The sequence below is a fragment of the Apus apus genome, chromosome 12 (assembly GCF_020740795.1).
Source record: "Apus apus isolate bApuApu2 chromosome 12, bApuApu2.pri.cur, whole genome shotgun sequence".
Taxonomy (NCBI): domain Eukaryota; kingdom Metazoa; phylum Chordata; class Aves; order Apodiformes; family Apodidae; genus Apus; species Apus apus.
The window spans coordinates 13,031,185-13,052,377 of NC_067293.1; the positions used below are offsets into that span (position 1 = coordinate 13,031,185).

Here is a 21,193-nt window from a genome sequence, read left to right on the forward strand (position 1 = left end):
GGTGACAGAGCACTGGAACAGGCTGGCCAGGGAGGTTGTGGAGTCTCCATCTCTGGAGATATTCAAAACCCACCTGTATACAGTCCTGTGTGAAGTGCTCTAGGTTATCCTACTTCAGTAGGAAAGTTTGACTAGATGATCTCTAGAGGGTCCCTTCCAATTCAAGCAATTCTGTGATTCTTCTGCAAGTCTTCTGTATTTCTTGGTTTTTGGATACATGAAGCTGTCCCTTTACATTGTCCTTGGCAAAAGCTGAGGTTACAAATAATTTCTTCAGGTATTCTCCCCCAAAAAGCTCAGAATAAATAAAACATCACCTGGTTTTGAGTAAAGCAGAATGTCATCAAATTAAATGTAGTGCATTCGATAACAACTGGGTGTTCTATGAGGAAATCTTATTTCTAAACAAAATGTGCTTCAGTATCCCTGCTGTCATTCAGATACTATCTTGAGAGAGAAGAAAATATTTATCAGTGAAAGAAAGATCATGCTGATCATTTAAACTCCCAAATAAATTAAGTTTCACAGAGGAAGTAAAATGATTGGGAATGGTGGAATAGGAACAGATGTCTTGATTATGCCATGCTAGTTCAGTGAATTTACATAATATCATAAACAGCCTAAGGCCATTATAGTCTCAGCAGACTGATGAAGCTCATATTTGCAGTATTTTTTTCTGACTTTGGAGGGGGTAAGTGGGATCTGTGTTATGAGCTTGGCAGATGATAAAGTTTAGATAGACTTCTAAAATGGATTTTATTTTTATTTTTTGTTCAACAAGATGCTTACAGCAGGGGTCGCTTGGGTGTGTGCTTATGTAACAAGTCTATTCCTCCAAACAGTTTTGGCAAGTGTAAGACACCTCCTAGGAAGAAAGGAGCCTGCCTATTGATCTTTTCCTCCCTCCTTCCTTTTTTAAATACAGTGGAGGATGCTTGTTCACTATCGGGCAGTTGAAATTCTGCCTCAGGAACACTTCTGTAACAAAACCCAGACAATGATGCACTTCTCAGGTGCCCTTTGTGGGGCTGAATTCTCTATGATGCATCTCTGAATCCAGTAATAATAGCAATTCAGGCAGGCTTTTACATGGGGTTCCCTTGCAGTATGTTTTGGATTTTTTTTTTTTTTTTTATATTTTACATCTTCGTCATATGTCTGGGAGTTGTTTTCTAGTGTTTTCCTAGGATGTTTACAAAATGATGCAGATGCACTTAACTGAAGATGGAAGAAAAGGTCTGGAGACATGTCATGGCTGATGCAGTCTTGATTTAAATTCTCTGAAGGTGTGGGCTACTTAAACTGCATAACTGCATGAGGTGTTAATACAAAGATTCTTGTTGTAGGGAAGAGCCCTCTTTAAAGAGGGCTGCAGCAGGGTGTGCATTTGTTGTGAGAGTGATGTGTGTCTGACTGAGTCAGAGCTTTTGCTGTCCCTGTGGGTTTTTTTTTTTTTTCAGAGGGAGTTTACTGATTATAAAGGAATTAAATGTCTGGAAATGATAGTAAAGGTGATTCTGTTAAGAGGGGGTTTTATTTGTTTTCTCTTTTTGCATTCTTTGTGTAAATTTTTACAGTGGAATCTTTGTTACTTTTTGGTTTTATGAGCAGTGTCTTTATTTAAATAGTAACTTTACTATAAATACTTGCATTAGAAGCATTGGATGTTGCAAGCATTTTTACATTAACTGCACTATTTCTGAAAGTAACTAAGATTGTTAAGGAATGAAAGATTGCAAGAAGCTACATTTTTCTGTGCACACTTTGTACTTATTTATGTTACTTGTTTTTTTTTAATACTGACTGGTATTCTTTTCTGATTTGTTTTCAGGATTGTCTTTGCTGATTTTTTCATTATGAATCTCATTTTGTGGGTGAAAGGATCCTCAGCTGCAATCCCTTTTGGCACTTTGGTTGCAATCCTAGCTATGTGGTTTGGAATTTCAGTCCCACTAACATTTGTTGGTGCATATTTTGGCTTCAAAGAGAAGGTAGGGCTCTTTCAATACAGTTTTGAAATACGCAATTGAGCCATTGAATTATTAGATAGAAACATCTATGGCCCTATGACTGTAACATGATGTTTCACTTTATCATGATTTTGAAACCAAGTATACACTTAATGTCACACTCAACTTTTTTTTTCCTCTCCATTCACTAGAATCAGAATTTCATAGTGTTCTTGGATGTCTTGCTTGTCTTGCTGCTTCCAGTAATCCCTCAGCAGTTTCATTTTTGAAGTGGTATTTCAGAAGTAGTTCAGATCATATTTTACTAGTTTAAGATAATACCAGACAACTGGCTTTTTTCTTTTTTATTAAGCACCAGGCAGATTTATTTCCATTTGTTCTGATTTGTTTAGTGAGCAATAGTTGGAATACCTAAAGCGTGTGGGTTTTTTCCTAATGATGGATAGATCGAGTTTGTAGTTTTCTTGGTTTGGTAACTTGTGATGGCTTATGGTTTAAAATAAAGTTATGTTCTATTTATCAAATAATAAGATGGTAATGTTAGGGAAAAACAATCTTAGCTACGATGTAACAATTTCTTTTTATTTATTTTGAAGCCTATTGAACATCCAGTTCGTACAAACCAGATTCCTCGCCAAATTCCAGAACAGTCCTTCTTCACAAAGCCATTGCCTGGTATCATAATGGGTGGTATCCTGCCCTTTGGCTGTATTTTTATTCAACTTTTTTTCATTCTGAATAGCATTTGGTGAGTATCACTGTTGTTATACTGGTTTGATAACAAACACAGCGAGTTTGAGCATCCCAAACCAATGAATACAAAGGATAAACCAATTTATAAAACTTTTGATCTTCTAGACTTTCATGGAATTTCTAGAATCTGCATATTTACTCCTGTGCTTAAAACTGATAAAACTAGTTCTTATTGAGAACTGCAAAGTGTGAAATTAGGAGTTGCCTTGTCTTACCTCTCTGGCTCTGAACAGCACAAACGTGGTTTCATGCTGTTGTGGTTAGGTGGAGCCTAATCCGTGTGTAACTGTTATAATTTATGAAGCTAATGCAGTATAGCAGGTTCAGCTGTTAAATCAGAATCAGGTCAAGAGCTTGGGATTCCGTGTTCTGCAAAACAAAGACTCCACCCCCTGTGAAACATCTATACCACTCCTAAGTCTTGTCAAAAACCTAGTCAAACAGGTGCATGGAAAATCAAACCCGTGCATTCTTCTGTAACTTTCACAATGTAAATGTGAAATGTTTAGTAGCTTGTTGTGAAATGGAAATTATTAACCTGCAGGTGCCAAATGTTTAAGGTGTCCTCTGTTTTTATTGAGATTTCTTACAGAACAGTTTTCTAATTTGATTCTTAAATGCAAATATTTTCAATATGTTAGCCTTTGACATTAGTCTCAAAAAAACTAGGAACCATATGATATAGCTGCACTGGAAAGTGCCATCAACTGTCAAACAGATAAACTCTGGGCTTTTGTAGTTGAGATTACTGAATTCCCAAACTGTTTCTAGTTATTTATCCTACAGAAAGGCAAGCATGGAGGGGGAATGTGCTGCTCCCAGCTCCCTCTCAAATCTTACACTGCAGTAATTGTCATCATCACTCAAAGTTGATTTGGTTACTTAACTTATCTGAAAGACACCAGATCAAAAGTAAAAAAGCATTTTTTTTTTGGAGTTTTGTGTTTGGTTAGCCTTTGGATTGGAGTCAGACTTGCTCTGACAATAGGCTTCGATTGGAGGAGCATGTGGTTGGATGTGGTGAGGAGATGTGGGGACACCTGGAAAACTTAGCTGCACTAGGAGGAAAGAAGTGAGTACTGAACCAGGGAAGGTGCAAGTGATGCAAGTGTCGAGGAAGCTAAAGGAGACCTGAAGTTTATGGAAACTGCCTGTAACTGTTCTCTGCCAAAGCTGATTGAAGGTCATTTCAAGGGAAGCATAATTGAGGACTTTGAGCATTGCTCTTTAAAGCAGTGGTTTTATTTACAGACTATGTTCAGATAGAGGAAAAAAGTCTCTTATGAATCAGCCAATAGTGGTATAAAAGTTACCCCAGTGGTGTGGGCTTGGGTTTTGTGGGGTTTTTTTAATTAGCTAAGCAGCTGGCCGGGTAACAGTGTAAATTATCTCAGAGAACTTCAGTCAAAAATGAGACTCTTGTTTTTATTTATTTTAGGTCTCATCAGATGTACTACATGTTTGGTTTCCTGTTCCTAGTTTTTATAATTCTTCTAATTACATGCTCTGAGGCTACGGTTTTGCTGTGCTACTTCCATCTGTGTGCAGAGGTAAAAAAATAACTTTTGTGTAATAGCACTTTTAGCTGGAAGATGTTAGAAACTGAGTTGAGGTATTCACATATATTCTGATGTGTTGGACACTGAATGGATTGTATAGTTGGCCTCTGACGTTCCTGTCTTGGCCATTCTCCTGAAATGTACCTTTTGCTTCAAAAGCCACTGCTTGCAGCAGATAAACAAAAATAAACAGCCTGGATCTTAAATAATTTCATGTTCATAATAGAAGCAATAGAGCTGACTCAGAGAGGAGGGGGAAAAAGTAGATAGGTGCTATGTTGAATTTTTTCTTTTTTGAGGTACATTTTTGAAGAAGTGTATTTCAGAAGACAGTGTTACTTTTTAGCCAGCTTATTTATATTTTGGTTTCTGCATGGTGTCTCTTATGATGTGGTTTATCATTTCTTTCAGGATTATCATTGGTGGTGGCGATCGTTCCTGACCAGCAGCTTTACAGCAGTTTATCTCTTTATCTATGCAGTTCATTACTTCTTCTCTAAACTCCAGATAACAGGAACTGCTAGCACCATTTTGTACTTCGGTTACACAATGATCATGGTCTTGATTTTTTTCCTTTTCACAGGTAAGTACAATGTTCAAACTAAATGAATGTGGGGGGTTCCACTTTTTAAGTGAGAAACTTTAGGGTATAATTTAGGCTATCTGAAACATTCAATACAATTTATGACTTTTTAGGCAGTGTTACTTTTATGGTTTATGACACCACATATCACAGTTAGATACTCTTTAAGATTTTTTTCCTGACTTGAAATTGCATTTCTTTATAGTATAATTAATTTTACTTTATTGCATATTGTATTAGCAGCGAGTTCAAACCGTTATATTTGCAAAGTGCTGTTCTTGTGTTCACTTTGATATCAGGGGTGTTTAACTTGATTCTGGATTTCATAATTGGTTCTAGATGCTCTATAGTTAGACATACTGCACTCTGCATATGGAAAATAAAAGGTATTTTCAGCTTTCATTATTAGCAAGTGAAGCAGGCTGGTGCTGGGGAAAGAAGCCAGTGCTGACAGTAGAGAGTTTTAGTGCTGTTAGAGGTGGTCTTACCTGCTCGGTGAGCACCACTTTGGGCAGGAATGTACCTTATCTGGAGAAAGCTATTTGAAATACCTCTCCACTTTTAGTAGTCCAACGTTTCTGATGTTACTCATGCAGACTAAGTGTCTTCTACAGTATTATGCTAATATTCATAGAAACTTGGCTCAAACTGTAATTTCGAGGTTGATTTGATGTGAAATCTGTGCCAGATTTAGCATGTGTTAGATGAAATTAGAAGCTCTTTGAAGGGTAGTGGCCCTTAAAAATAGCCAGGAGCATTTTGTATTGGTGTTCATCATCCTGCTGCTCTTGTGCATGTGGTTGTAACTCATGAAGTCAGTTCTTTCAAGTATCATTGTGCTTAGCATCATGAAATACTGCAGAGGTAGAACTGGAGAAATGCTAGTTGATGTGCAATGGGGTGTTCCACAAAACAACCTTTAGATCCCTTCCTTCTAATTGTAATAGATATCTGTGGATGGCACAGTGGTTTGGATTTTGTTACTTAACATCTTTTACCTGGTTATTGAAACCTGTCATAATTCCTTGCTGTTGGCTTTATGAAATGCATCATTTAACTCCCTTCATGCAGTTAGAATGGCTAAAATAACTGATGAAAGTAAGTCTAAGCATCAGACTTCAAGTTTATCAGTTCAGCAGTGAGAAGAACCTCTTTCATCTTTATTGCTGCTAATACTGGTTGAGTATGAGGCAACAAAAGCACTGTTCATAGTAAAACACTGAAGAAAATTACTGTATGGGTTTGAATAAAACAAGTATTCTGTATAAATTATGTTCAATAACGTTATCTGGCACTTACGGCTAGACTTTTATTCTTTATTTACATCTGTGTCTCTTCAAAAGATACAAAGTTCTGAAATGAAGTTGGAAAAAAAGGGAAGATTTATTTATTTTACTTTTTAATTATGGGAAGGCAAACATAGAAGTTGGCATATTGCCAGTTAAAATCCTACTTAAATCCTGGCAAAACAGACAAGCTCCAGATGTCCTCTATAATATATATATTTTAAAAACTCATACCAAAACAAACTATAGTGTAAAATGTTTTAATTACTTTTAAACTAAAGCAATATGTTAATGTGTGCCTGGGTTTTAGCATAGGTTAGTTGCTATTCTGCCAATTTCAATTTCACTTATAAGATGCGAATTGGTGGAATTAAAAAATATCCCTTTCATATATAAAATGATAATTGAAAATGTCGTGGCAGCTGCTGAAATGGTATTAAAAGCTTCAGATGTGCTGATCCTGGAGTTCTTGATGTAGGGACCAGTGAGGCCCCAAAAGTACAGTAATAAACTGTGCTGCTGTTACTTTTGCAATGTCTTTTTTTTTTTTAATAGAAACACAGTAGTGGTGGCTGTGCTGTTCGTAGTTCATGAAGAAAGCTGTTGCTACATGGTCAGTTCTTGTTTTTTTAAAGGTGAACTGAATAAAAGGGAGAAGGTACATGGAGTGTGTAATGAGTCCTTACTAATGTAAAAACACTGATTTGTTTATTTCCAATGTTTAGTTTGAGAATGGATTTTTTTGGGCTGAAGTGTAAGCTATTCCAGGTAGATGACTCAAGATGAGTTAGGTGTAAAATATTCCTTAATAGCACTTACTTTGGAAAATAATGGTTCAGTCCTTCACAAGTTTATGGAGGTGAAGGAATTTACTAATGTATCTTTACACTTTGTACACAATAATAGTGTTCTTGCCGACTGGAGGTTCCTAAAATGGGACCTTGATTTGTTCCACTTAAGTTAGCACTAGGCATTTTGGTTTTCTCTGTTCTTGTATATTTAGTCTCAGCAGCTTTGACAGAAATAAAAAGGGCAGTGTTAATACCTCCTGCCTGGTGGTATGAGGTGTTACTGTGGACCTTACAAAAGGGATCAGAAAGAGTAAGTACCTAGGAACTGAATGCTTGTATGGCAACAACAACAGTAATGCAGTCTGACTGCTGAAATCTAACAATTAATGTGCACAGCCAAACAAGATCATCTTATTTTAATGATCAAAGTGCAGCTAATCTTTCAAGAAATAGTAACTGTGTTTGAATGGGGATAGCTGCGTGATTACATGCGTTCTGTGCTAGGAGACGAAAACATGCTGAACATAGTCAAAGCGTGTTGCTGTATGGTGACCTCTATTTTTGAACATCATTTTCACTTGTGAGTTAATGCCATTTTCAAAATTGAGTTTTGATCTTCTGGGTAGATTGTGTTTAGAATCTGAGATTCTGAAGCACCCACCACTGTGCAGTGATTGAAACCAGTATGATACAGAGAGCTTTTAAGGTACATGAGAAGTATCAGCCAAGTGCAGAGTGCTTTTCTATTTGCTTTCTTACAATCTAATCGTGCTTTGAATTATTTTCTCTTCATTAAAGAATAAAGCTAGAAGAAATGAATAGAGCAGAACAGTCTGCTTACTGCGTTTTGGCATTATTCTTTGTAATAATTCTTGGTTTTAATTTTGAACTTAAACAGGTTTACTAATAACTTTCCCGTAACCCTGGTTAGGTGCTAGCTCATCATCTTCTTTCTGTGTATAAGAAAACTGTTGCTAAGTTGTAATGTGTATTGCAGACCAGAGTATTCAACAGTATTTCAGTATAGAAACTGGAGGATAGAAAGATCTGAGGTGTCAGTGTCTCCCTAGTAAGTACAAGCAGATCTATTGGATATGTTTTGCTTCTTGGCTAGAGGAATTACTTGAGACTGCGTCTCAGCTGAGTTCTTGAATTTTGAAGTCTTCTACCTGTACCTCCCTAGGGTGGTCAGTGATGTACAGTGGGCTGCAATTCACTAGGATGGCATCAGTTTCCCAGACTAGTAGGACTTAATTAGAAAGGCAGAATCTTAAAATCCCACTTGGGAAAAAACAAAGATCTACCCCACAAAAGCAAATTCTTAAATGTATGTTGTTCAGATGCTTTTTCATTTAATTTAAGCTGGTAGTGATTAGGATTGGTTAAAGTAAACATTAGCCACAAAACTAATTTGTAATATTAGATTAGAACAACAAACAGATTTCACAGGCTCATTGGAGGAACTGGTATCAGGCTTGTTGTCATTGTGCCATGTTGTTCAACATGTGCGTATGTAAGCTGTAAAACCTTACAATGGAAAGGAGTTCAAACCAATCAGAAAATAATTTTAGAGGTTTCAACTGTTAGAACTAGTGGGGTTTTTGGTTTGTTTGGGAGTTTTGGGTTTTGTGGTTTTGTTTCTTTTGTTGGTGGTTTGTTTTTCTAAACACTTACTGTTTGAATTTTTTGAATGGCTTAAAAAAAACCAACTTTGAATATGTTTTCTGTCACTTCATGTTCACTGGTGTCTGTCAGTAAAAGCAGTAAGCTGAAGAGATGAAGAGATATGCTCCTTGTTGACAGTGCTTCAAAACTTTGGTTTCAGTTTGAATGTGATGTGAAAGAAGCAAATATAAGCAAGATCCTTGTGTGGTGTTATGTGAAGTTTGCCTAAATAGTCCTAGTATTCTAATAAGAGGCACATATTAAGTTAGGGATGATACTAGTTTTGGTGTAAGATGTGTATAGATAAATGCTCTAGATTGAAGAGCGAGGATGCTGTTCAAGAAAATACATTCCAAGCCACACTACTTGAGATGGCAAGGTTGTATTTTCACTAGTGCAGCTAATAATGGCAATTTTACTGGGTAGAGCTACAGTTGTAGTTCACTGATAGTGCATTTCTCTGTATTTTAAGATTGGCCTTAATCAAAGTACTTAAAAGGGGAATCGGGGAACCTGTTAAACTAGTCAGCACTGCCCTAAAGATCTAGTATGTCGATGTTTTTCTGTATAAACTGCTAAAATTTGGAACAATTGGCAAACCTGTGAAATGGGCTAAAATGTAGAAAACAAATTCTAGTTAGAATTTTCAAACTGCCAAACTAGTTCAGAGTTATTTTTCCCCAATCATTACTCATTTGCATATCCCTTTCTGGTTGGGATATTTACTCCTGTACAGAAAATTAGAAGCTTTCTGACTGAATTACCTTTTTGTGGACCTCTTAGCAGTTCATGGACTCACAACCACCCCCTGGGCTGAGGTGGAAAAAACAGTGATTTTTCAGTGGAACCAGGCACTGTACTGCTTACATTCTTCAAAAAACTGTTAAGCCTTTTTCTTCAGTACCATTTGCTGTGATTAATTTTCACTTCTAAATCTGCAGTTGGAATCTTGAGGCGTATTTTCAACCTAGTCGTGATTCCGCCAGCACCTTTAAACAATTTGAAGTTTCTGGTTCATAGAGCTAACCATACCTAGAATTTGTAATATAAATTTGTTCATGAAAGGAAAGAAGAAATTTCATTACTGGTGAGACCTAATTATCCATGTGGGATTAAAGCATTGTGAAAGTAACAGCAGAAGGAAACTTCTCACCAGGGAAGGTGTATTTTGGTCTTCTCTCCTGAGTTTATAAATTCATGGTTCAAATCTGATGTCTGACAAACATTACCACTTACTGCTTATTTTTTAAAAAAGTAGTCTTACTCTACTTCCAGCACACTGGCAAAACTTCTGATAAAGTTTAAAAAAGGAACAGGGGGTACTTGGTCTTTGATTTGCTGAACAGACTGTTTTTAGGAGGGAAGCTGAAAATCAATGTTACTGAAACCTGTGAAAATCTGTTTATGGATAAAATGCTTGTTCACAGTGTGAAGTCTTCAGACTTTGCTGTGAGTGAGAGTATGTTGTATAGAAAGCTGGTGTATCAGAAAGATTCAGAGTGACGAGGACTGGAGGAAAATGCTGTGGATTTAGAGTATGTTCCCATATCAAGTTATGGCATGCTCAGAAAATTGCATGGAAAATCTCATTCTTGTATTAAAAGTTGTATATTTTTGTTATATTACAGTTTTTTTTCTAGAACACCAGATATATTTTTAAGATATCTCATCTGTTAAACATTTGGAAGAAACATTGCTTGCAAAGCCATTAAAAGGCTCAAAGTGAGCTATATTGTAAAACCAACTAGAAGGCAGATGCTGAGAACCATTAGGAAAAAACCATGAGAGTAAGGCTTAGAGTAACAGTGCTGATACTGGAGTATTGGACACAGTAGGAAGGAGTGAGAATTGACCATAAACTGCGAAGACTTAGTGATGTCAAGCCTACAAAGGAATTAAATTCCTTCTGTGGTTGGTGTCTGATCTCCTATCAACAGCAGTAAATCTGCTGTCTCCTACTGTTTCAGAGGATGATAACTGCAAACTTGGAGGGAAAGGGTAATGTGGCATATAATAGTAGGCTGTCAAAAAGCCTTTAACTGCAAATATACATGGTAGTACAAAGAGTGCAAGAATTGGCATATAGATAATAAGCATCCAAAGACAGGTTCCTCACTTTCCAAATGCGTAGGTGTGGTGTGAAAGCCAGAAGTGCAGTGAATGTAGAGAAATGCCTAATAAAGAACCTCCTAGTTAGTAAACTGGTCACAGTGAGATAGTGGGGAAAAAAAAAAAAAATAATTGGAGCTGCTGTTAAACATGGGCTGTACAAACAGAAAAGGATGACTGTAAAACTGGGAGAGCTGAGTGCATGATCTTGCAAGTACTTGCGGTGTAGCTGGTAAGGGCTGTCACAGGGCTGGCATGTAGCTGTGTCTTTGGGAGTGAATTCAGCTGAAATGAAGGCATTCCCCTCTTTTAGTTGGTAGGGCTTAACATCTGTATGGTGGTTTAGCTCTAGGTGATGGGGGTACGTGAGGAACAAGGCATCGTTTCTCTTACAGGCTGAAGATTTCATTATATGGGACTTGATGTCTCCTGTCCTATTAAGTTCTTAATTTAAACATGAATGTGTTGGACAGTGTCTTTGCAGTGGCCTCATATTAGTGGCTGTGGGGTGAAAATTGCAGACTTGTTCTTCAGCTTAAAAGTAGAAAATTGGTATGGCCTAATCTCATTCAATATCATCTTTTCTCTCCATCATATTACTCTGCAGTGTGCTAACTTGAGACACAGGACTTAACATATGGCCCAAAATCCATCCAGAGGTAGTTGGGAGGTTTGGATTGGTAAGAAATCAAGGAAGGCTGTACTAACCAGACCACAGGTCTGCTGCCCAAACCAGTAGTACTCCCAGGAAGATACGCGAGAACAGGGCAAGCGTGTGCTGGTGGTACCTTCTCCCAGTTTCCCATCAGCTGTGGCTCTGGGGCTCTTTTTAGCACTTGAAATGGTGTCTCTGTAATTAACACCTTTTGTGTTTTTCAATAATTTGCTCAGTTGCCCAAAGTAGTTTGGTTTTATTATCTGTAGTGACCTGTGACAAGAAAATCTGCAGCTTGAATACAACTTACGCGATGTTATGTGTTTTGGTTTGTGTCAGTGGTAGTGATTCTTGTGCCCAAGTGCTGAAACATAGCTTTAGCAAAGGAAGTAACAGAATAGAGAGGGTAAGAAGCTCCCTATTCTTGAGTGTAATTAGAGCACAATGAGCAGAAAACTGGGCCAGGTGACTTTTCCCAAGGCCTTGTTTTGTGTCATAATTCATAGGTGGTTGTGAACTATTGTAGGCCTAAAAAACCCAGGACCTTGTGTATTGAAGTGAGTTTCTTAAATAGTTCTTGTGTGCCTGCTAGTGTTGATAGTAGCATCACCTTCAGTGGTTTAAATATACATCAAGCAGCCTGGTGCTAAAAGTCATTTTTGGTCTAAATCAATAGCTTAGCCTAGGGATGAATGTGTGTTGTTATATTTAACAAGTGCTGTTATTCTGGATAGTTAGCTGGATTACAATGTTATATTCTGTCCTTCTGGGAAGAACTTATTAAATTTTTCTCTGGGAGCAAACTGAAATACAAACTAACCATTTTCACTTTCTCATTTTAGGGACTATTGGATTTTTTGCCTGCTTCTGGTTTGTAAGTAAGATTTACAGTGTTGTGAAAGTGGACTGAAAAGCTTCAAAGTGTCTTTTGAACATATCTCCCTTGCTGTTTCATATTTTTTACCCTATATATTCAAAAACATCCTGTGTAATTATTCCAATTTGCAAAAGCTGAAGAGCAGACTACAGCATAAAGTACAGAATTTTATGGAAGGAAATGGCGCCATTGGAAAAATGTTTACGTCATCAGTATATTCATTAAACATGTTCATTCTAATAATTCAGAAATTAAATCAAAAGTTGATTTATGATAAATAAAAGTTTTGTGAACGAGTTTATTTGAAAAATGAGTGCATTATACAGTCCTCCAGCTGAAATTCCTTGTGTGTTCTTTCTGTTTGGGTTTTTTTATTACCTCTTTCGGTTACCATCTATATACCATGAAACCATACAACTGTCAAGTAAATCGATGTAAAATGTGAATTTTTTTAACTTAACTATGATTGTACATACTATCCTGCACCTTCTTTACAACTAGATATCTTCTTACAAATGCACATGCATTTAGTGTAATGTAGACTTTATTAAAAATATCAACACTGGGTTTTGTTCAAATAAAACTGCACAACTCTAGCTGAATTTTTGCTTCTTTGTTAATTAGTCCACTACTGGGACGTAGATCACATTGGTTTGACCAGTTGAAAGCTCCTGACTTTTATAGTGTTTATAAGTAGTTTGGCTGCAACTTTGTCTGCAGGTTGTTTATGCAAAGAGGAGGACTGGAAGGTCACTTGAATCCATGGCTGTAGGATGGGCAGGAGCTTCTGAAGCTGCTGCTGCCATAACTTGTGCCTCAGCTGTGGGCTTAACTCTAAATCTTCCCCAGAATATTTTTTGCTTGGCAAACCATGATTTTCTATCAAAGAATGAAAGCCTTTTCCTTTTTTTAGCCTCCTGAAACACACGTCTCAGTGTTTTTCATCCTGTGAAGACTGCGTGCAGCTTCTTGGGTAGTTTGGCAGTGAATCTAGTGGGCTTGGGGATGGGTGATTCTCAAAGGTGAAGCCTGCCTTCCTGCTCTGCAGGGTTTGTGCTTACATGCTGGATTACATAAGATGGAGTATCTTAATAGTCTCTTCAGTTATATGATTGTCAGCATTCCTTTCTCAGGAAGATAAAGGCTTTGAAGAGGCCCCCCAAAATCTTGCATTGTCCTTGAATCTGAGCAGAATCACTGTAGACACATAATTCAAATGGCTGTGTTGCTGACCCCACTGGAGATGAATAAGGGGATAATGGGCAAAATACTCAAAGCTTATTAACTGGCATATGGAAACATTCATCGCTGGAAGCTGCTTTTCAGTGTCTAAGCCTGCAATTTAACAAGACCCAAAATGACTCCATATCTTTCCATAGTCATACAAATACCAAATAATTACAGTTAATGTGTATCCTTTCCAAAATGTAGTATTTGGTATGAGGATTTCAAGTATCACTTCTAAGCATAAGTTGTTCCTTGCAGGTTACTAAAGTGTGGGACAGATCACCTGGCTAAGATGGATGAGTACCAGGTTGTCTTTTGAACAGTGGCTGTGGCATAAAAATGAGGCTTCATACAACTTAGTAAAAAGAGCCAAGCATTAGTGTACTAGGAGGAGCTGGCTACAATAAAGATTGTTTCAAGTGAGGTTCAGGTATGCTCTTGATGGTGACTCTTCCTCTGAAATGTTTTCTTCTCTTACCACCAAAGTATCTATTTCCCTTCTGTTCCTCCCAGAGGTGGAAAACTACAGAGTTGCCATTAGAGAAATCAGCTTGGGGTTATCTACTAGTTCAAGAGCACCATTCACTGTATGAAAAATTTCATGCTTACATTGAAATTGATGCTTCTCTGTTTAAAAAGGTCCTTTCTAATACATTTTATATTTAAAGTTTGGGAGGTTTATGGGATACTTAAAAAAAAAAAGTTGACTGAAGCAGCTTTTGAATTTTACATGTTCAAAGCGAAATTAATGAGAGAATTTGGAGCTACAGTTGGCATAAAATCCCAGCAGGAAATTTTGCCAGATTAATAAATACGCATTTCACAAGAGGCAAAGTAAAACGATTTGTAAAATAGTATTTACAGTGCTTTCTCTGCTTTTCCTGTGACTACCAGTGAGCTAAAACATAGAATCTGATGAAGCAAGTGTCTGAAGCTTGCCAGTAGTCTAGAGCCAAAGCTGTGAACATAACACCAGTCATTCTTGTGCAGTTATCAGAGGACTTGGTTTGTTTTTTAATAAGTCCCATTCATGCAAATCTTGTATAATTCGTAATTCAACAGTCTTGGTGGTAGAGACAAAATGTCATGGAGCAACAGAGTATCTAAAACAGAAAAAACACTGAGTTTTGTTCTCATTTCTTCAAAATAGATGGATACTGTCATGGCAAAGGCACTCGTTCTTTAAAGGTCTGTCTGGGCTGTGTTTGGGTTTCTAAAGTGAACTTAAAGCATGCTCTTTATTTACATGCTACAGGGATGGACTAGATGATCTTTCGAGGTCCCTTCCAACCCCTAAGATTCTATGATTCTGTGAGCTGGGGCAGGCAGTATCCTGACTGACTAATAATACCTGAGTGGTGACATGCTTTAAAATAGCTTGTCTGTTGCTTTACAATCCATGGACACCTGTGAGATTTGCTGCTGCTGCACTCCCCCTGCCTAAGAAATGACAACTCATCTCTTGAAGTCCTTTGCATCTAAATCTTTTTGCTGGCCTCCAATCTGAAATTTGTGCTGTTTGCAGGGAATCTGGATATAAGCCCTCAATTTTCTGGTGTATTTTTTTTTGTCCAAGGAAAATCTGCCAGTTGTCTTTTGGCTTCGCACTTCTAGAGAAAGCCACCAGGCTGTGAGTTAAATAAGCATCATTTTAAGCACGTATCTATTTAAAGGTGGTGTGAGTCCTAGCCAGAAAGTAGTAGGCAAACTTCTTGGTTTTTTTTTTATGTTGTGACTCTTGGCAGTCTTTTAAACTGGGGCTGAGGATCTTGTCTGCCCCGTGTTGAATCAGCCATAGGTTTTGAAGATGAAATGGTCAGTAACTGGTGTCACATGGAAATAACCATTATTCATCTGCACTCATTAGAACAACAGGCTTTGTAAAGCACTCCCTTTTTTGTTGCAGATACTTGAGCCTGCTTGGCCTCTTTAAAAAAGAAAATAGGCTGTTTAGCTTTTCTGAAGTGCATGGCATTTTTGATGCTCCCAGTAATGGATTTGCAGCAGACAAAGTAAAGCATCTCCTGTGTAAGACTCTTGTAATAAACACCCAAATCCAGCAGAGTTTGTAGCATGTCATGTTTGTAATTTTTTTAACTGAAACTTGACAAGTTACAACAGAGCCTCAAAGGAAGGAGGGATTTCAGTGCTGATGTTTTACGTTTCATTCCAGTTGCTGGAACAGTGTTGAAGAGAGGCAGCCCCCTCTTCCTTCCTGAATGCACATGCCAGAGTGAGGCCGTGCTGCTGTACAGCTGGGCTGGGAGGCAGGTGCAGTGTGTAGGTGGGATTCCTGCCCACCCAGATGGAAACCTTGAGGACTACAAACAGTGCTGCTGTGAGGGAGCTGGGAACACGTGGTGTATTCCTGATTAGTCGTGATGGAAGGAGATTTGATGAACAGCAACGTACCTGTCTTCAGCAGCTTGCTTAGTGTTCCTCATACCAGTTGTGCTTTTGTATTTGACAATGCATTTCAAGTTCTCATTTAAAATTTGCCTCAGAACTCAGTCTGCGATGCCAATAGCTCCAGTGTTTACAGAGATCTGTTGAAAAGGACTGGGAAAAAGGAAATGTCAACCAAACTTTGTCTGCACTTAAATGCTTTAACAACAATCACCACATGAAGATCCAGCTGTGAAAATCACGCATAAAGGAAAGAATATTAGGTATTTTGTGTCATAAGAACTGGGGACAAAGAAATGGCTGCTGAAGTGGATGGAGAAAGATGAGGTCATGCTGGTCAAAAACTAAGGAAAGCATGATTCTTAGACATGTGATTTACTGTATAAGATCTGTCCTCCATAGTCTTACACCAACATTCAGCTGACCAGTTCTGTTCCTATGAGCTTCATCACCAAAGCTAATGGAAATAAAGTGGTAATCACAGGTGTCGCTTTTTCTCTGACCAACCTTCTGTTACTTTACATTTTTACTTGCAAGCAGGAATGAAATCGCTGCATTTCTACAAAGCAGCTGCCTGAGAGTAGAGATGTGATGCTGCTGTGCTCTTCACCTGCAACTGTGACCTGTTTAAGGCAACTGACCATAGATCTGAGTCTTTAAAAGAGTGGCTGCTAAACTCATGTCATGAAGTGGAGTTATTTCAATATTCCTATTTTTGTTAAATATGAGCAGTGTGCATTCACCATTCCTTATGTCTACGAAAGGCATGTCAGGTGGTGCAGGTGGCTTTAGTTTATGTGGCCTCTGTATTTTCTTTCTCTTCCCCATCTGGGGAGGATATTTTGCCCTGAGCAGAGCTCCTCTTGCCACAGAAGTGTAAAAAAGAGAATCTGAACCCATTTCCTAGAGCTTTGCAGTGCCCTCCTGCAGTGACTGAGCCCAGGAGACAGTCCCAAAGAGCACAGCCCTTGCAGCAAGTGCCTGAGGGCTCACAGATTTGAGAAAAGATCAGCCTGTTTTAGCCTATACCTAAAGTCACTGCTTGATCACAGCGTGATTTGTTTGTGAAGGGGCTTTATATGGCAAAGAGTGTGTGGGAACGGGCTTAAGAACAGCCCAGGCTTTTCTGTAGGATAATGACCAGCCACTCATTTCTTCGGGAGAATTGGTGCATCTTTCTTAGTACAGTTTCTTTACACCTGGGTGGGATGTCTTTGACTTGGCTGGGCTAAAAGCAGGATGGATGCCTTTCATATTCTGAGATGCTGCAGGCCTGTACCCAAAACTTCAGGTCAGGGTCACCATCTGTTTTGCTCTCTGAAGTAACTACAGTCAGGCAGTTCACAGCACAGTACTTCATCTTCCTAATCTAGTTGCTTCTTAGTTACAGGCTACTCACAGTAATTAGCTCTGTTCATACAAACCAGGAAGCCCTTAGACTTTCTGTGAAGTTATTAGCGCCAGGATTTGTATAGATAACGTTAGAGTCTGTGGAGTTTACCCAAGGTAATTTATATTCTATTTGCAACTCAGGGAAAACTCTTAGATGTTTGACATCATAAAACAGTAAGACCAAGATAATTATTGCAGGGGCAGAGAAAACAGGACCCTGGAGCTGTTTTGTTTATCATAAAAAGTCACGTTAATCAGATGTGCACATGTGCCTCCCACATTGCCTGGTTTTGGTTCCCCCTCATCTGCTCCTTTACAGGCTCTGCAGTAGATGAAAAGGCATGGAAACCTTGCAAAAGTCCTTTGGACTCTCCAGGATGGGGTCTATATGTGTACATCCAGAGGGTGTTTATCTCCCTCTTGAGCTACTATTAATAGTGAGGAGACACATGCACCTGAGCTTGGGAAGAAGCTGTGGCTGCCCTGGAGAGGGCAATGCAGGAAATCCCAGTGGCGCGGTTGGTGAGTGGATTGAGAGCTGATGCTCCTGGACTGCACTGGAGCTACTGGTGCCGTGTCAGCATCTGGAAACACTCACCCCAAAGGATGATGGCTGCAGGCAAAAAGGGATACAGTAAAGACACCTTTCTGGCACCATGGTAGGACCCTGTGCTGCCTGGTGCTGATGGGCAACCACAGCACCCTTGGCAGCCCGGCCAGTGGGGCTGGGGGCAGCCTGCACCCGTGTCCTGGCTGACTGAGTTGGCTTGGTAAGACACTCCCTCTGGCTGGAGAGGTTTTCCCACCACTGTCCTGAGACCACCGTGTCTATAAGAGCCCTGCCTCTTCCTTGTGGGTTTTCTGGAACACTGGTGTGAGCAACATCTGGATGTTTTGGGAAGGTCTGCAGGGAAACACAGTCACCTTGGAGGTGCTGTGAGTAGCAGAGAGGAAGTGGTTTCCCCAAAGTGCACAGAAGCTGTGGCTGCATTTAGCTCAGCTCATCTGACAGATGCTGTTTGTGCCTTTATGTTCTCAGGTCCTCACTTTATATGGCCTGGTTACACATTTGGGGTTAAACTTAATCCAGATTAAGAGACAACCCAACAGATGAGCAGGGGCCCATGTGTAGTTTCTCTGTGGGTTAGCATGGGGTACTTTTTCCAACAAATTTCCTACAAATGCTGGCACTGGACATACCAGGATGATCTCCAGCTACTCAGCTCTTTTGTGTTTTTCTTGGCTGGCCTTCTGTTTGCTGCAGACATGTGGGGTGCATCAAGTACATATTCTCTGATGCCCACAGGCAGCAGCAGGAGGAACCCTCCAGGTTTGTCACTAATATTGGTCTGGAGAAGAAAGAGGAGCATTGTTAGTGTTGGGTGGGTTCTGTGGTGTCCAAGCGGGGTGAAATGGCTGCAGGACACTGGGTATCTCTCCAGGAGAGCTGCAGATGGGGCAGCAGGCAGGAGCTTCCAGCTCAGGTGGGGAAAGTGGGGTCATGCAGGCTGCTGTGCGTCCTCAGGCTCCACAAGGAGCCAGTCCAGCTGGCTTCCAGCTTTCTCCCACCTCTCCAAACACCTCCTTTGGAGGTTGCATCAGCAGGGAAGCTTTGGTTAATAGGAAGAAAAAACCCGAGGCAGATACTTTAGCTGAAACAACTGCCTGTCATCCCTCATGCACTCCAGGGTGAGCTCATGCTGCAGAAAAAAGTGCTGTGGGAACTAGGGAAGCCAAATCAGAGGTACAGGAAAAGCAGTCTAGTGATATAGTGTGTGTCTTGGGGGGGCTGCCTAGACAGCTTTGTGTGGGGCAGGCTGGGGGAGCTGAGCTACCTCCAGCATCAAAGAGGGAAAGCAGTGAATTGGATGAACAGGTCTTAATTGTGCAGCTGAGGGTCATTAAGCAGCAGAGTCCATAAGACCCTGTGAGGTTCTGCAGTTGTTAGGGTTTTCAGGTGTGGTGGTGGGAGGAGCTGGAATAGGATGTTTGCTGGGCTGCTGGTTGGAGCTTCTGCTGGACCTCTATCTCAAGCAGTAGGACAAGATGTGAGTTAAACAAACTGTGAGTTGAACTTTATTGCTCTGAAGGGAGTGGGGGGTAAAGGGGATGTTTGTGACAGTAACTGTGGTCATCTTGCCTTGGGGTAGGGGCTTCCTGGGCAGAAGTGGGCTGTGTGGTCATCTGGGAGGAAAGAGCTGGTTTCTGAGGCTCCCTTGGAGCAGGAAGTGTCTCTGGGCAGGACAGGGGCTTTGCTGTGATTTGTCCTGGCTGGGTGTCCCGAGGCTGTAATGCCACTGTCACAGCAAACTTGGGAGACCCCCAGGCCAAGTATCTCCTCGAGAGCTGGTAGACATGTGCTTTCTGGAAAACAGAAGGGCCCTGGTGCTGCAGCACCTTGAGGTGAGGGAAAGGATTGTCCTATGCTTAACTGAGACCAAGTGGCTTTGTGGTAAAGTATCCAAACTAGGAATTTTAAGGCAGGGGATGAAACCCTTGAGGCTTTCTTAGTTAGCTGAGGTGTTTCTGTGCCTTGGGTATAAAACCAGGGAGGCATTTGTCTCACAGTGGCAATGAGAGATGGTGCTTGGCCCTCAGAGGTGGCATGTGCCAGCCATGGGTGGCTAGATGTTGCATCAGCATTTGGTGGCACAGGCAAGGCCCCTGATGCATGTCATGCTTAGCTCCTGTCCTATCATACTGTGATCTGTGTTGTGACTGATGGAGATATGTCTGTAACATGCTTAGGGCTTGCTCTTTGAGAAGGGCTGACTGGGGTGGCTGTAGATATGGAGATCTCCTGTAGACCTTGTAGGACACTGTTGCTTTGGGGGACATAGGGAGGAGGATGCATTTTACCTCCCAAACTTCTGACTCAACCCCAAACCAGCATGAAAGAAGATACCTTGGAGGCCCCTGGACAGGTCCATGGCCTGCAGATTAAACCCATTAGGTGGCTGTTGTCTCTAGCTCCCTCTTTGCATGGCAGATGCTGTGCCATGCACTCTGCAGACACAGCTGGGCTCTCCTGGCCCGAGGTAGGTGTCTCTGGGGAAGTGCAGGATGCCTTCCCATGCATAGCATCATTAACAGCTTTAAACCACCCTTCCTGCATCCAGTGGGTCATTCTCTTTACATACTGACTAGTGGCATCCAGGCTTCAGAAACGTGCCTGCTCTGTACCTAACCACGTGCTGGTGGATCTAATTAGCTGCCTCCTTGGGATCATGCCATGGGGTGTGTGGGGCTGGGTCTTTTTATTTCCTGCTTCTTCCAGCTCTGAATGACTCCCAGGTTTCCTCCTGCTCTTTCCCCTAATGAATTGTACTGGGCTGGGACAGACCTCTCAGCTGAAAGAGTCTAATTACTGGAGTAAGGATGAAATAGCCATTACAGTGTTTGTTACTAGTTAATTATTGCTTGTTGCTGCTCAGAAATGGAAGGGTACAATTGCAGTGTAACAGGCTTACCTGTGCTAAATAACTCCGTGTCACAGCTATGGGAACCTGAAGGCTGATGGTTACTTGCTGCTTGTAGTGCTGGTCTTCTGGGGATGTGGGGAGAGCTGAGGCCCCTTTCTGTATCACACTTTTTTTTTTTTCCAAATTCTTGTTGTTTCCTGCTCATCCTGAATATTTTTTACTTGGTTTAAAATGGCTGCTGTCTGCCCTGTGAGTCAAACACTGCACTCTAGGAAATATCAAGGAACAAATTCACCTGCCAGACTCTTAACGTTACAAAAAGATTTCTTGTAACTAAATACACAACATACCTGCTGCCTACTTTGCTCATTTTTAATTTGGAAAAGGTGGAAAGCTGATGAGGGGAAGAGGAGAAATCTGTGCACACAAACTGGAGGACTGATGGGTGACAACCAAGCGGAGGTGATTTATGTCTGGGTAATTTTCCAGCTGCCATAG

At 40.2% G+C, this 21,193-nt stretch overlaps 1 protein-coding gene across 1 annotated transcript in view; it reads left to right on the forward strand.

The window, feature by feature from the left end:
- LOC127389501 (transmembrane 9 superfamily member 2-like) overlaps positions 1 to 12,850 on the forward strand; it is a 32,467-nt gene extending 19,617 nt beyond the window's left edge. Inside the window, exons 13-17 of the mRNA XM_051630053.1 lie at positions 1,832 to 1,991; positions 2,567 to 2,718; positions 4,162 to 4,273; positions 4,694 to 4,865; positions 12,214 to 12,850. Coding sequence (XP_051486013.1) covers positions 1,832 to 1,991; positions 2,567 to 2,718; positions 4,162 to 4,273; positions 4,694 to 4,865; positions 12,214 to 12,281 — 664 coding nt within the window. The 3' untranslated portion in view covers positions 12,282 to 12,850. The remainder of the gene's footprint in view (positions 1 to 1,831; positions 1,992 to 2,566; positions 2,719 to 4,161; positions 4,274 to 4,693; positions 4,866 to 12,213) is intronic.
- The last annotated feature ends 8,343 nt before the right edge of the window (positions 12,851 to 21,193 follow it).